Genomic DNA, 14,764 nt, shown 5'->3' on the forward strand with positions numbered 1-14,764 from the left:
TTAATCTTCTTTTTATGTTAGCTGCATTTATTTTTGTAATTTTGTGTTTTACTTTAAGTACATATTTTGCCAAAATGAAACTTTGTGTGTGTGATCTACATGGACTTGTAAACATTTTGCTTTATGGTATTTTCATTTGCTGCTGTGAAGTTTTACTTTCCTGTTTAAGTATATTTCATTCCCTCTACGTTCTATGTGTTTTTGTGCACTGCATAAATATTTTCTTTTATTTGTAATATGAATTTTGTATATGGTGGTGTATAAATGTTAGTGTAGATTAAAACTGAAGAAACTGCGAAAAGGTGGTAATTTAAGGAGCTGGGGCCTGGATAAACTGACTAAACCAGAGGTTGTACAGAGTTTCAGGGAGAGCATAAGGCTTCAATTAACAGGAATTGGGGAAAGAAATACAGTGGAAGAGGAATGGGTAGCTCTGAGGGATGAAGTAGTGAAGGCAGCAGAGGATCAAGTAGGTAAGAAGACAAGGTATAGTAGAAATCCTTGGTTAACAGAAGAAATATTGAATTTAATTGACGAAAGGAGAAAACATAAAAATGCAGTAAATGAAGCAGGCAAAAAGGAATACAAACGTCTCAAAAATGAGATCGACAGGAAGTGCAAAATGGCTAAGCAGGGATGGCTAGAGGACAAATGTAAGGATGTAGACGCTTATCTCACTAGGGGTAAGATAGATATTGCCTACAGGAAAATTAAAGAGACCTTTGGAGAAAAGAGAACCACTTGCATAAATATCAAGAGCTCAGATGGAAACCCAGTTCTAAGCAAAGAGGGAAAAGCAGAAAGGTGGAAGGAGTATGTAGAGGATCTATGCAAGGGCGATGTATTTGAGGACAATTTTATGGAAATGGAAGAGGATGTAGATGAAGATGAAATGGGAGATATGATACTGCGTGAAGAGTTTGACAGAGCACTGAAAGACCTGAGTTGAAACAAGGCTCCAGGAGTAGATAAGATTCCACTAGAACTACTGACAGCCTTGGGAGAGCCAATCCTGACAAAAGTCTACCATCTGGTGAGCAAGACCCTCAGACTTCAAGAAGAATATAATAATTCCAATCCCAAAGAAAGCAGGTGTTGACAGATATGAAAATTACTGAACTATCAGTTTAATAAGTCATGGCTGCAAAATACTAACGCGAATTCTTTACAGACGAATGGAAAAACTGGTAGAAGCCGACCTCGCGGAAGATCAGTTTGGATTCCATAGAAATATTGGAACACGTGAGGCAATACTGACCCTACTACTTGTCTTAGAAGCTAGATTAAGGAAAGGCAAACCTATATTTCTAGCATTTGTAGACTTGGAGAAAGCTTTCGACAATGTGGACTGGAACACTCTTTTTCAGATTCTGAAGGTGGCAGGGGTAAAATACAGGGAACAAAAGGCTATTTACAATTTGTACAGAAACCAAATGGCAGTTATAAGAGTTGAAGTTGAGGTGCATGAAAGGGAAGCAGTGGTTGGGAAGCGAGTGAGACAGGGTTGTAGCCTCTCCCTGATGTTATTAAATCTCTATATTGAGCAAGCAGTGAAGGAAACAAAAGAAAAATTCGGAGTAGGTATTAAAATCCATGGAGAAGAAATAAAAACCTTGAGGTTCGCCGATGACATCGTAATTCTGTCAGAAACAGCAAAGGACTTGGAAGAGCGGAATGGATAGCATCTTGAAAGGGGGATATAAGATGAACATCAACAAAAGCAAAATGAGGAAATGGAATGTAGTCGAATTAAGTCGGGAGATGCTGATGGTATTAGATTAGGAAATGAGACACTTAAAGTAGTAAAGTAGTTCTGCTATTTGGGGAGCAAAATAACTGATGATGGTCGAAGTAGAGAGAATATAAAATGTAGAATGACAATAACAAGGAAAGTGTTTCTGAAGAAGAGAAATTCGTTAACATCGAATATAGATTTATGTATCAGGAAGTCGTTTCTGAAAGTATTTGTATGGAGTGTAGCCATGTATGGAAGTGAAACATGGACGATAAATAGTTTGGACAAGAAGAGAATAGAAGCTTTCGAAATGTGGTGCTACAGAAGAATGCTGAAGATTAGATGGGTAGATAACATAACTAATGAGGAGGTATTGAATAGGATTGGGGAGAAGAGAAGTTTGTGGCACAACTTGACCAGAAGAAGGGATCGGTTGGTAGGACATGTTCTGAGGCATCAAGGGATCACCAATTTAGTATTGGAGGGAAGCGTGGAGGGTAAAAATCGTAGAGGGAGACCAAGAGATGAATACACTAAGCAGATTCAGAAGGATGTAGGTTGCAGTAGGTACTGGGAGATGAACAAGCTTGCACAGGGTAGATTAGCATGGAGAGCTGCATCAAACCAGTCTCAGGACTGAAGACCACAACAACAACATAAATGTTAGTTGATAAACATTGTATTTGTGACGCAGTCTGTCCAGCCATGGCTGGTAAATGACAAAGATATAGTAATAAAGTAATACCATTTGGCTGTCTAAGCAGAACTTACAACCAGACCAAAATTTTGTATGTCGTCAACCACGCATGCATGTCCAAAGGAACATTGCATTGTAATTTGGAGTAACATGGGCACTGCAATATCGTATTTATCTGCTGACACCAGGGAAGCGACTTTCATGTAAAATGTCTCCTCTGTACTGGAATATACATAATGGATGTATGAGTAAAGGGCCGTAGAAACATCGTTGACGACATATGGAAGTCTGGATTAGACCATGAGTCATGCTTGGATAATCAAATGGTAAGGCGACCACTCACAATAAGCAGGAATCTGAGTTTGAAACCTGATCTGGCATAAATTTTCGTTGTTGTCATTCCAGACAACCATCAGTTTTATAATGGAATGATGTGATACCTGACACTCAAGGAATGGTATGTATCACTACAGTGCTTGACAACTTTGTTTCACACCCTGATGAGGAAGAATTACAATGTGCCAAAATTTGTGCATTTTTTCTCACCCTCTAACATGATGAGTTTAATGCAGCCTACGGACCAAGGTATTTTATAATGCTTGGAAAAAAGGTATTCTTGTCATCTGCTTCAGACACTTCTACAAACAATAGAATATAAAGAAATCATCAAAGACTATCTAAAAAAAGACATAGTTTATTGGATAGCCGTTTCATGACCTGAAATAAAGGTGGAGACATTAAAGAAGTCTTGGAGCCAGATTTTACAGAATGAAATAGATACCTACAGTATAGAAGATGAAAAAGATTGTTGGATGTGAAAATGCAAGTGATCTTTCAGAATGGATGAACACTTTGAAGTGACTGATCTTGCAATTGTTGAAATGGTTAGTCAACCCGCTGAAAACAGTGACAACAAGGAATTGCCTAAAGAAATTGTACCAGTGATTACTCACATTGAGGATTTGGCAGCACTAGATATTGCACTGCACTATATCGAGCAACGACTGGAAGCCACTTCAACTAACACCATGCTTCTTAGAAGGTGGCACGATACTGTTACTAAAAATTATATTCTGTTTTAAAACTAAGAACTATCAACAGTTTCTTTAAAATGTAACTTAAATTTTTGCAACTTTGAAATGTGTGCCCATATATGTTCATATGACACAGGTATGTTCTAAGTTGTTTTTTTTAAATTTATTTTTTAATCATTATGTGCTCATTAATCATCCATTCATGATTTACCCATTGATTTAGTGAAATTTCCATATTATCCAAGTTTTTTTTGTTATTTGAGGTAGCCTCAAAGCCAATTAGTGCAAATTATCAGGGTTCTACTGCAATAATAACTATACTTTTGAAAACATACAAAGCTATAAAGAAGTAAAAATAGAATCATGTTCAACTAAAATTAAAGAACCAAAAAATGCAGAAACAAAAACATAAATTATCTGTGGTGTACTTTTATAATATCAATTTATTATTTGTTAGTAATGTATCTTGTAGCCTTAGTTCACAGTAGCTGTTTCTATGTATTGTTTTACTTCTTGATTCATCCCAAATCCCTACATGGGTAATTCCATGTCAGTTCAGCACAGAGAAGTAATATTTCCAACCTGGTCATCCCAGATTTCTTTCAAATTTGGTGCATCCAGTGATCCAGATAAGAGATGGAAAAATACGAATTTGCAGAGATGTATGACTGTTGAAAAGGAAGTTAGAAGTCTGCAAAGTTTGGAAACTGTGAAATTTGCACATCTCTGTTGCAACATAATTACTAAAATTATAGTTCTAATCCAGATACAGCAAACAAACTTGTATCATTGAAAAGCCAATGAGTGGAGCTACACAATGATATGCACTGTGCTGGCTTTCTAAGAATTTCGAAATTCAAGGTCACAGAGTATCTCAAAACACAAAAAAGTATATTCTATTACCCCAATAGACACTATCAAAATGCACATAAAAATGAAACACAAATTATTAAAAAATACAAAAAAGAAGTAATGTCATACAAAAGTATGGTATACATTAGTGTACTGGTATTGTGAACCATAAACAGTGTAGCTTCACTGAAAAGGCAATAAAAAGTTGTTATATCTCGTTTGATGTGTCTCTAGTTAAATTGTCATGTTCAGCAGATCTGATGCGGGGAGAGAGTATGTCCTTCCAGTTGGTGTCACTATATCCGGTCTTGTGAGAATGTCATATCTACTTTTCTAACACAAATATGTGGTATGACAGGGAACACAAATGATGGAAATAGTTCATGTGGATGCAAGAAGCTGGCCTGTACTTCATGTCGCTCTTCATAAGCTTAAAAGCCATATACAACCCACCATAGACTATCATACATACAAACAAAAGTCCATGTATATATGATAGAATTTATTTCCACACAGCAATCACTGGCACTGCACTGTTTACTAAAGAAGCAGAAAACGTCCTTGTTTTTACAATACCTTTGTTATTAGGTGTTACACATTGAAGCTTATGGAACCTGGAATCATACTTGAATTGTTGCTTCAGTCTCTTAATCTTGATCCTAAACAATGTACAAAGACACATGAAGGAATATTTTCTTTGCATGACTGAAACAACAGTCATGGTGTCAAAATATAGTTTTCATGATGTTGCTTGCACTCGGCAAGTGTGTTTAATCTCTTTACAGCCCCTTCATTGTCATGTGCTGTAGCATAAAAATGCCATTCATAATCTTTTTGATGGTAGGACGTTCATGAAATTCTTTCTGTTTTTGTTATTTATGAAATTCTTTGTGTTTTTGTATTGGGCAGCACATTCATATGAAAAGTAATAAATCTGCTTTGGAGTTAGAAAGTGACATTTTAAGAAATTGACAAAACTTGGCTGGAAAGCATGCACAAACACATGCTGCATTACACTGAAGGCAATCAGACATTTCCACGTATGACACAAGGTGTATTTTGTTGGTATTTGCATCCCTGGAGTAAGCTACAAACAGATGAATTGCAGCCTGTGAATTATTACAGTGAAATCCCTGTACTTAACCCTGAATTCTCTTAAAATAACAAACAACATGATATTAATTTACTTTTTAATTCTTCTTTAGTGGTTTTAAAGATCTGTAGCTGCTACTGGGTAGTCCTTGAGTGTGGTAGGAGCTGTTGTAAACTCAATACAAACCCATCAATGGACTTGTCTATTGATTTTGTTGTAGTCTCTAATCTGCCCAGCCAGTAGTTAACCAACATTTGTATGTAATGCAGTTCATACCAAGCAGCAGTTCAAATAGATAATCAGTCTTGTCAAACTTGGACAATAGGAACATGCACAAAAGAAACATTTTGGAAGTGTAGGATTTCATATAACGTGTGCTTTTATGATAGTAATGTGTGTTCCTCACACCTTGTTAGTTCTTTCAATTTGCACCCTTAAGCCATTAACTTAAAATTCTTGTGTGAGACACACAAACAAGCAGTATGGGTCTCACTGGCATAGACAAGAACACAGTGCTTTGGCTGGAACTCACAGAATTTTGAGAATCCAATGTTTACATCTGGATATTTATCTATGAAATATGCACATAGTCCCTTAATATTATGCAACCATAGATGCTTCTACTTATGGACTCTAATTTCATTTTCTTTCACAGACACATAAGCTTTTCTTCCTGACGTCACATGGCTCACATTATTATCACAGTAAAAATCATGCACATGTTGAATGGTTCTTTCACAAAATGTCTTTTCTGTCTTTGAATTTTGTGTCACTAATATACCATGTTCTACTAGTATCACGGCTTTGCTCTTCATACCATGTAATCTGAAGGGGAAAATTCTTTCATGGCTTTCCTTACACTGTAACTCCTTGGAAGTACTCTCAAAATTTGTATTTTGTCACATGCACATTCTGTATTGTAAAATTTATCACCTTTCAGCTGACCTATTATTTGTCATTCTTCATTTTTTTCATGCTCTTCTTTTTCCATATGTGCCACCTAAGTATGCTCCAACACTGAGGCAAAGTATTGCTTTGGTACTTTTTGTCTCAATGAAGCCTCTTTTTCTTCACAGGAAATTTACCTAAAAACTGAGGACCAGTATTTAAAAAATCCAGTGCCAGATCCAAAGCTATTTCATATTCACTTAAGATCTTCTCTGGAAGAACCTAGCACAGCCTAGGCAACACATGTAGGGTTGATAGATTTTGTGATATTTGCTGCACATTTTTCCACCTAGCAGTACATTAGAACACTAGTGTACAATCCACTTCTGAACATTCCTCAAATTCTTCTGTACTCTTGCACGACCTCCTTCTTTAAGTGGATTGCATACATATATATATATATATATATATATATATATATATATATATATATATATATAACTAATTAATGGAAAATCTCATATAAAGATGTGAAACAATTACTAACAAAGAGATAGAGGGGCTGGCCAGTACTTACCTCAGCTCAGTACAGCCGATAGAGACACAAAAAACAACCGAAAATTTAAGCTCCTAGCTTTCGGCATAAATGTTCCTTCATCAGGGAGGAGAGAGGGGAAAGAAAGGGAAGAAGGGAAAGTGGATTTAGTTACTCACAACCCAGGTTATGAAGCAACAGGGAAAGGAAAACAGGGAAGGTAGCAAGGATGGAGGCATGGTTGTCAGAGGGAAGCCAAAGATATTCTACTGCAGGTACTGTGCCAGCTTCAAACCAAAGAGGATGCATACAGAAGTAAAGAGGTGTATAGTATAAAGATGTAGGATGGAAAGATGCATGAATGGCTAAAGAGGAAAGGGAAAGAGGAGAAGACTGAAAAGTAAATGGGAGTGAGGTTGTTTAACGTAGGTTTAGTCCAGGGGGATGGCGGGATGAAAGGATGTGCTGGAGTGCAAGTTCCCATCTCCGCAGTTCAGAGGGACTGGTGTGTGTGTGTGTGTGTGATAGAGTGAAACATTCCACGTGGGAAAAATATATCTAAAAACAAAGGTGATGTAACTTACCAAACGAAAGTGTTGGTATGTTGATAGACACACAAACAAACGCAAACACACACACGAAATTCTGGCTTTTGCAGGCCATGGTTGCTTCATCAGGAAAGAGGGAAGGAGAGGGAAAGATGAAAGGATGTGGTTTTTAATGGAGAAGGTAAGGAGTCATTCCAATCCTGAGAGCGGAAAGACTTACCTTAGAGGGAAAAAAGGACAGGTATACACTCGCATACACACACATACACATATACAGATAGAAGCAGACACGTGTGTGCGAGTGTATACCTGTCCCTTTTTCCCCATAAGGTAAGTCTTTCCACTCCCGGGATTGGAATGACTCCTTACCCTCTCCCTTAAAACCCACATCCTTTCGTCTTTCCCTCTCCTTTCCTCTTTCCTGATGAAGCAACTGTTGGTTGCAAAAGCTTGAATTTTGTGTGTGTGTTTGTGTTTGTTTGTGTTTCTATCAACATACCAACACATTCGTTTGGTAAGTTACATCATCTTTATAAAAGATTCATTGTTGTATCTGTATTGGAACCATATTTTGTAATTTATCTAGAGACAGTTGCATCTAAATTTCACACAATTTTTGAACTTTGTTTGTAGACCTGTAACTTTCTTTACAATTGTCATATACCTCAGCAAATTGGTAGTTTTCCATGTCTTATCTGAATCATGCAATGCACCAAATTTGAAATGAACATGAGAAGCTTGCGTTGAGTGCTGTGTTGAAATGATATGGAGTATTTTTTTTTGCATGATGATATATAGGGTACAAAATGTGTGAATGAATGAATTTAGAAGTGTAAGTGCTTAATATTACTGTTGTTTTTGTATGTACCTTTTTTAAATTAAAAAGGAAGTTTTTCTGGAATGTTTTATTTTGCTATAGATTTTATGCATTAGCATCAGCAGCAGCACTGCTGAAATATGTGGAGTATATGCAGAACATGATATTTGCTGCTAGATCACTGAAGATTGAGTACCAAGGATCTAAAGACACCACACAGATAGGTATTTTTATGAATAAAATGGTACTAATTTCGATCATCAATATTTTTTGTAAGTTATCAGCCAGCCACATATCCCTGTGTAATAGTTTAGCATTCTTCACTTATTATTAATATTTTCTTAGAGAGTCAAAGAACATGTGGTCAAATTAATGGCATCTTAAAGGATGTGACATGATGTGTTTACTAGTATAACACTCAATAGTCTCTGAGATTCAGCTATGTGGAATTTTTCAGGAATGGGAACCTTGCAGTTGGCAACAAATTACTAGATTGTTACTTGTGCTATGTTGTCAATGTATCTTTACAACTTGTACATGTACAGTGCTCACAGTGTATACACTTTGACCAACGTACTGAAGGCAGAAATATTTAATGATTGTTTCCTGATGATGTGCAAATTACAGAATCTATTGCTGGATTGTGGATGAAATGATTATATGTTTTTACTGGATTGCACTTTGAAGATTACTTGTCATGATGTGATTTTACATGTCATTTTGGTAATACTTTGTGCTGAGTTTTCATACAGTAATTATGTGAGCAGCTGTGTCACTGTATATGTGCCAGGAAAAAATGCCAAACACTACATTACATATATGAGGAAAATATTGTTATTAGAGAACATTTGTAGTGTGTTAATCATGTGAGTATGTTCTCTAAGCCCTCCATTCACCATTCTGGAAGGAGACTGCCCTGCAGTCTGAATTAGGTTCCCTTCAGTATCTTGTTTTTAGAAGTATCATTTAAACTTCTACGTCATTGTCCACTACTCTTTTCATGAAAGTATTCTCTGCTATAGAGACTGGTTCACACTTCAGGAAATGGGTTGATATCCTGTTGTAATTGCAGAATAGTACCTTACTTTCATCATAGTAATTTTGCCCTTTCTCTGTATCAAGTTATACTGATTCTTTTTTTCTGTTTTGGCTTTCAAATCCAAGTGTTACCTTGACACTACTATGGCTATTTCATTGGTGGAAAGAAACTTGTGGCAACTATTGACCAAATCACGTTTAACATCTTTGTTTTAGCAGGCTCTTTGTGAGCAGTCTGTGGTCACGTGCAAAATGGTAAACACATGTACAGAGAATCAAGAGATGTATATATTGGTACATGTGTGTTTTGGACCAATAAAATAGTGCTTATTACATGTGGTATAGTGTACATCATTGGATCTGGCAGTCCTACAACACTAAACCCATAAACTAATTTTCAGTGAAGCATGTGAATGAAACTTTTAATATTTTGAAATTTCAACAGTGGAAAAAATGCAATCTGTCAAGTATGTCATGACTAGATCTCAGATTTTTAAGTACAAAAATCTAGCTAAAAAGGTAGCAAGTACAAGTCCAAAAATTTATTATGGGATTCATGTACAAGCTATTAAGCACAAAGCTCCCAAAAGAAATCACTTGAGCATTGATAAATCTCATGAAACACTTCACAAAACACACTGGTGTACTTCAGTTATGTCTTCAGAAAACTGCTGAAGCAAATAACATTCAATGTTCCAACATCTTTATATTTTGTTTTTAAATTGTAATCAGTATCCTTGTTTGTTGCCGTGTCCTCCACATCACAATTTGTGACTAAGCTATCCATGAACTCCAGCTTTCAATATTTACAAATTTTCCCATGATGTCTGTTCTTTGTCAAAACTCTCTATCTCTGTCATTTTTTCTCCCATGACTACAGCCAGCCAGGAATGTGTGTGTTGGATATAAAGTTCATCTTGCAGTTCTTGTTTAGGTGGTGGTCATTTAGCCATTCTCACATGATGTAAACTTCCCTTAATGAGCAATACTATTGCAATATTTCATTTCAAACATGCAACACATTTATATTGAACTCATGTGATTCCCACAAATTGTAATGTTTATTTCACAATTTGCATTAACCTCAGTCAATACAAGTGCACTTCTAGTTAGCAAGCTACTATTGTAGCACTTTTTAAATTCAATAAAGAAGGAAGAATTACAAATATTAAATCATTTTACTGAGCTTTTCATGTAGTCTGCAGTTGTTTAGTACTGTTATCATCCAAATAGAGCCATATTTTTATTTTTGCAGTGGAACATGTGTTTGCATATTTCTTTTTGCTTATTTTCTTCCATATTCCAGCTTATAATCTTGCACTATTTACCAACTCATTTCCACTTAATAAATTTTAATTGACATCAGAATTGTATACGAAACATAGACAAAACTCATGTTTATGTCATGAGAATAAATTAAGTATTGAACCTGAAGCTACAGTTTGTCTGCCTTTGTAACAACTGAGCGAGGTGGCGCAGTGGTTAGACACTGGACTCGCATTCGGGAGGACAACGGTTCAATCCCGCGTCCAGCCATCCTGATTTAGGTTTTCCGTGATTTCCCTAAATCGCTCCAGGCAAATTCCAGGATGGCACAGCCGACTTCCTTCCCTGTTCTTCCCTAATTCGATGAGACTGATGACCTTGCTGTCTTGCCTCCTTGCCCAAAGAACCCAACCCAACCCTTTGTAACATGAAATTTTTCGTGTGATTGTTTTGGAAACAAAATGTTTTTTTACAATAATTTTATAGTCAAAACATGAATTTCAACAGTAATACATTTTGATGAACAGTAAAATCAAGTCAATCAAACTGTATTAATGGATTTTAGAAAGAATTACTTTTTGAGATTAAAAAATTCTGAAATGTGTAAATTTTGAATATTAATAACTTTTAAACTAATAAATATTCTTGCAAAATAAAATGTTTCCTTGAAAGATGATAATAAGAACTTACAAGCAAAGTATGTCAGTCTTATCCACATCACTTTCAGTTACATAGAGAATTGTGTACTTATTATCAATAAAGTGATAATTAACTACTGAGTAATAAAGTTTAGTTTTTAACACTTTAAATAAAACTTCCACAATTTTGTAGATTTGCACGTTCCATGGTATATTTAACAGAATATATAAAAGAAAGCCCATATATTTCCTACAAATGTTTTAGTTGTTTTCCTTACTCCAAAATAAGTGATAGGATGATGTACCTTTTTTTTGTTAACTATCATACTCATGCATTGTGCAAAAAGATTCCCAAAAGAAACACTTCTGTAACTGTATAAAATGAAATAATTACTTCTAAGTGATCAACAGTAACATTTAATACAAATAAAAACATGTCAAATTACGGAGAATTCAGGATGGAATGTAACAATACTGTGGAAAGGAAAGTTGCTACTCACCATATATTGGAGATGTTGAGTCACAGATAGGCACAACAAAAAGATTGTCACAAATATAGCTTTCGACCAGTAAGGCCTTCGTCAAAATTAGATGATAAACACATGAGTGTGTATGTGTGTGTTTGTCATCTAATTTTGACAAAGGCCTTTATGACTGAAAGCTACATTTGTGACAGTTTTTTTGTGTCATGCCTATCTGTGACTCAGTATCTCTGCTATATGGTGAGTAACAACTTTCCTTTTCTCAATATAAATACAAACATGTATCAGAAAGTAGACATAAATCCTGAAATCAAATACTTCAATACAGAAATTTTGTGCATCTGCTGATACAAACTGCAACTTTAAGGATCATCTTACACAGCATCTAAAAATCTGCAGACAGCCTGAAAATTGTCACAGATAAGCACTGCAACTTGCAACCAAGTACTCCATCTATCAGTGATGGAGGAAGTGATAAAGGATCATTTTTCAAGATTTTCTTCTACGTCTGCATCTAGATCTGCATGGCTACTCTGCAGATCACACTTATGTGCCTGACAGAGTGTTCATTGAAGCACCTTCACAATAATTCTCTATTATTCCACTCTCGAACAGCGCATGGAAAACGATGAACCTCTATATATTTCTATGTGAGCTCTTATTTCGCTTAGTTTATGATGATGCAGGTTGGCATCCACAAAATATTTTCACATTTGAAGGAGAAAACTGGAGATTGAAATTTCATGAGAATATTTCGCCACAACAAGAAACACCTTCATTTTAATGATGTACACCCCAAATCCTTTGTCATATCCAGACACACTCTATGTGCTGCAAATCTGTGAACTTTCTTGATGTTCTCCATTAATCCTATCTGTTAAGGATCCAACAATGCACAACAGTGCTCCAAAAAGGATGGAAAAGTGTAGTGTAGGCAGTCTCTTTAGTAGATCTGTTGCATCTTCTGTGTGGTCTACCAATAAAACGCAATTTTGCTTTGCCTTCTCCACAACATTTTCTATGTGTTCTTTCCAATTTAAGTTCCTCATTATTGTAATTCCTACGTATTTAGTTGAATTTACAGCCTTTAGACTTGTTTGATTAATTGTGTAACTGAAGTTAATGGATTCCTTTTTGCACTCATTTTTGTCGATGACCTCACGCTTTTCATTTTTTTAGTGTCAATTGCTAATTTTCACACCTTACAGATACTTTTTCTAAATCATTTTGCAATTGGTTTTGATCTTCTGATGACTTCAGTAGATGATAAATGACAGCATCATTTGCTAACAACCTATGGTGGCTGCTTGGATTGTCTCCTCAATCATTTGTATAGATAGGAAAGTAGAAGGCCCATAACACTACCTTCGGTATGCCAGAAATCACTTCTGACAGGAAATTGCAAATGCAGTCACATAACTGAGATGATATATTCTTAATGCAAAATACAAATTTGCTCAGACATGGGTATTTCTTATTTAATGCCTTAGAGACTCAATGAATAGCATGCACAATTCGGGTCGCATGTATTAAGATACAGAACATAGACTTGAGATTGGAGAATGCAAATAATGTGTAAGAAATTTGATTGCTCATTTGATTCCTGGTGCTTTTTGTTGATTTATAGACTGAAGGCATAATTTTCTAAAAGCTTTCTTATCAGACCCAGTCTTTCCATTATTCTTCTTCAGATATGATTTTATAATGGGGTTGTTGAGCTTCGAGAGAGGAATACGATGTGCTAGAAATTCTGCCACTGTTTCACAAAAAAATTCATTTCTCCTCTTTGAAGTCTGAAGATGCCATTGCCTCCAGTCTCACCTTGTTGTAATTCCATATTGGGGAATAATGCCACATACATAGTATTTTTGATGAAGCCACACGTTTCCTGACCCCCACCACCACCCAGATCATTAGGGTTATATAAACCCCAATAGAAAAAAAACCTCTATCTCAAGATGTTCCATGTGCCAATGAGACATATGGCTGTTGATGCTGAACGATTTCTGGTGGGTAACTGCTGGGGCACCTGTAGGTCTGCTGTATAAGGCTTTCTGAGGCAAGTGGGGTTCTGTCTGGATGGACCGTTGTTTCTCTAGATGCTAAGTGGAGCCATTGGACTTCTCATTCAAGTGGAATGTGTGTACTGCTGCTGGGTATTGACATCCAACCCAGCAAAATGGCTAGTGTAGCCAGCTCTGGGTACCTCTCTGTCTGGAGTAGAGACTAAAGTATCAACCTTGAAGAGTGGAAGATAAAATAGCATACAACAAAGCCAGTTCAACAATATCTATAAAGCAAAGCTAATTTCCACTTTCAGTTCTTCATTCGCTTCAGCTCTCAAAAGGCCCATTCAGAATGCTGATACCTCTATACAAGCGGAAGTTGATTCTGCTGGCACTGACACCTGTATTTGTATGTACAGTTTCAACAGTGCTGTTATTACAAAATCTGTAGCTCCCCCAGAACATCAAGAAAGGCCACAGTTGCCAATATTATAGAGCTTCTGCACCTCAAGAGGCAGACTCCAGTAAACAGACCAGTAATACTGCCACCACTGCCACAAATGTTCCTCTGTAGTGGTCAAAGGAAATCCTCCTAGAATATTTTAATTTGATATGACAGACATGATAGTTTCTCAACTCATGGAGGGAGGCAACTTTGACACCTCTCCTCATAGCGGGAAAGAGCCAAATGTGTCCCAGTGGTTACTGAAGCATCATCTTAATGAGCTGTGAAGGAAAAACATTGGAGTGAGTGGTCAACTGTCATTTGGTCTGGATATTAGAGACCAAGCAGCTCCTTATATGCTCTCAGTGTGGAAGAGGTGATGTTGATCCACTGTTGACAACCTGACCCTACATAAACAGCACTGTTTAGTGATATTTTTTTTGACATCAGTAAGGTGTACTACACTATTTGGAGGTACAGTCTTTCAGGACAGCTCCACCAGTGGGGCTTTCATGGTCACCTCCTCATATTCATTCAGTCCTTCCTATCTAAATGCTTTTTAGGTACTGAGTGACTTTGTGTCAAATACTTTTGAGTAGGAGAATGATGTTTCCCTGGCCAGTGTTTTAATTTTACTCTCTGTGCATAGCCATAAATAGTATAATGTGTAGAGTAAGGAGTATAGTGCAA

General features: G+C 36.3%; 1 protein-coding gene across 1 annotated transcript in view; it reads left to right on the plus strand.

Moving 5' to 3' along the window:
• Positions 1-14,764, plus strand: part of LOC126349891 (mutS protein homolog 4-like) — a 259,596-nt gene that overhangs the window by 52,713 nt on the left and 192,119 nt on the right. Inside the window, exon 5 of the mRNA XM_050002468.1 lies at positions 8,302-8,423. Within this exon, the coding sequence (XP_049858425.1) occupies positions 8,302-8,423 (122 nt within the window). The remainder of the gene's footprint in view (positions 1-8,301; positions 8,424-14,764) is intronic.

The sequence above is a fragment of the Schistocerca gregaria genome, chromosome 1 (assembly GCF_023897955.1).
Source record: "Schistocerca gregaria isolate iqSchGreg1 chromosome 1, iqSchGreg1.2, whole genome shotgun sequence".
NCBI lineage: Eukaryota > Metazoa > Arthropoda > Insecta > Orthoptera > Acrididae > Schistocerca > Schistocerca gregaria.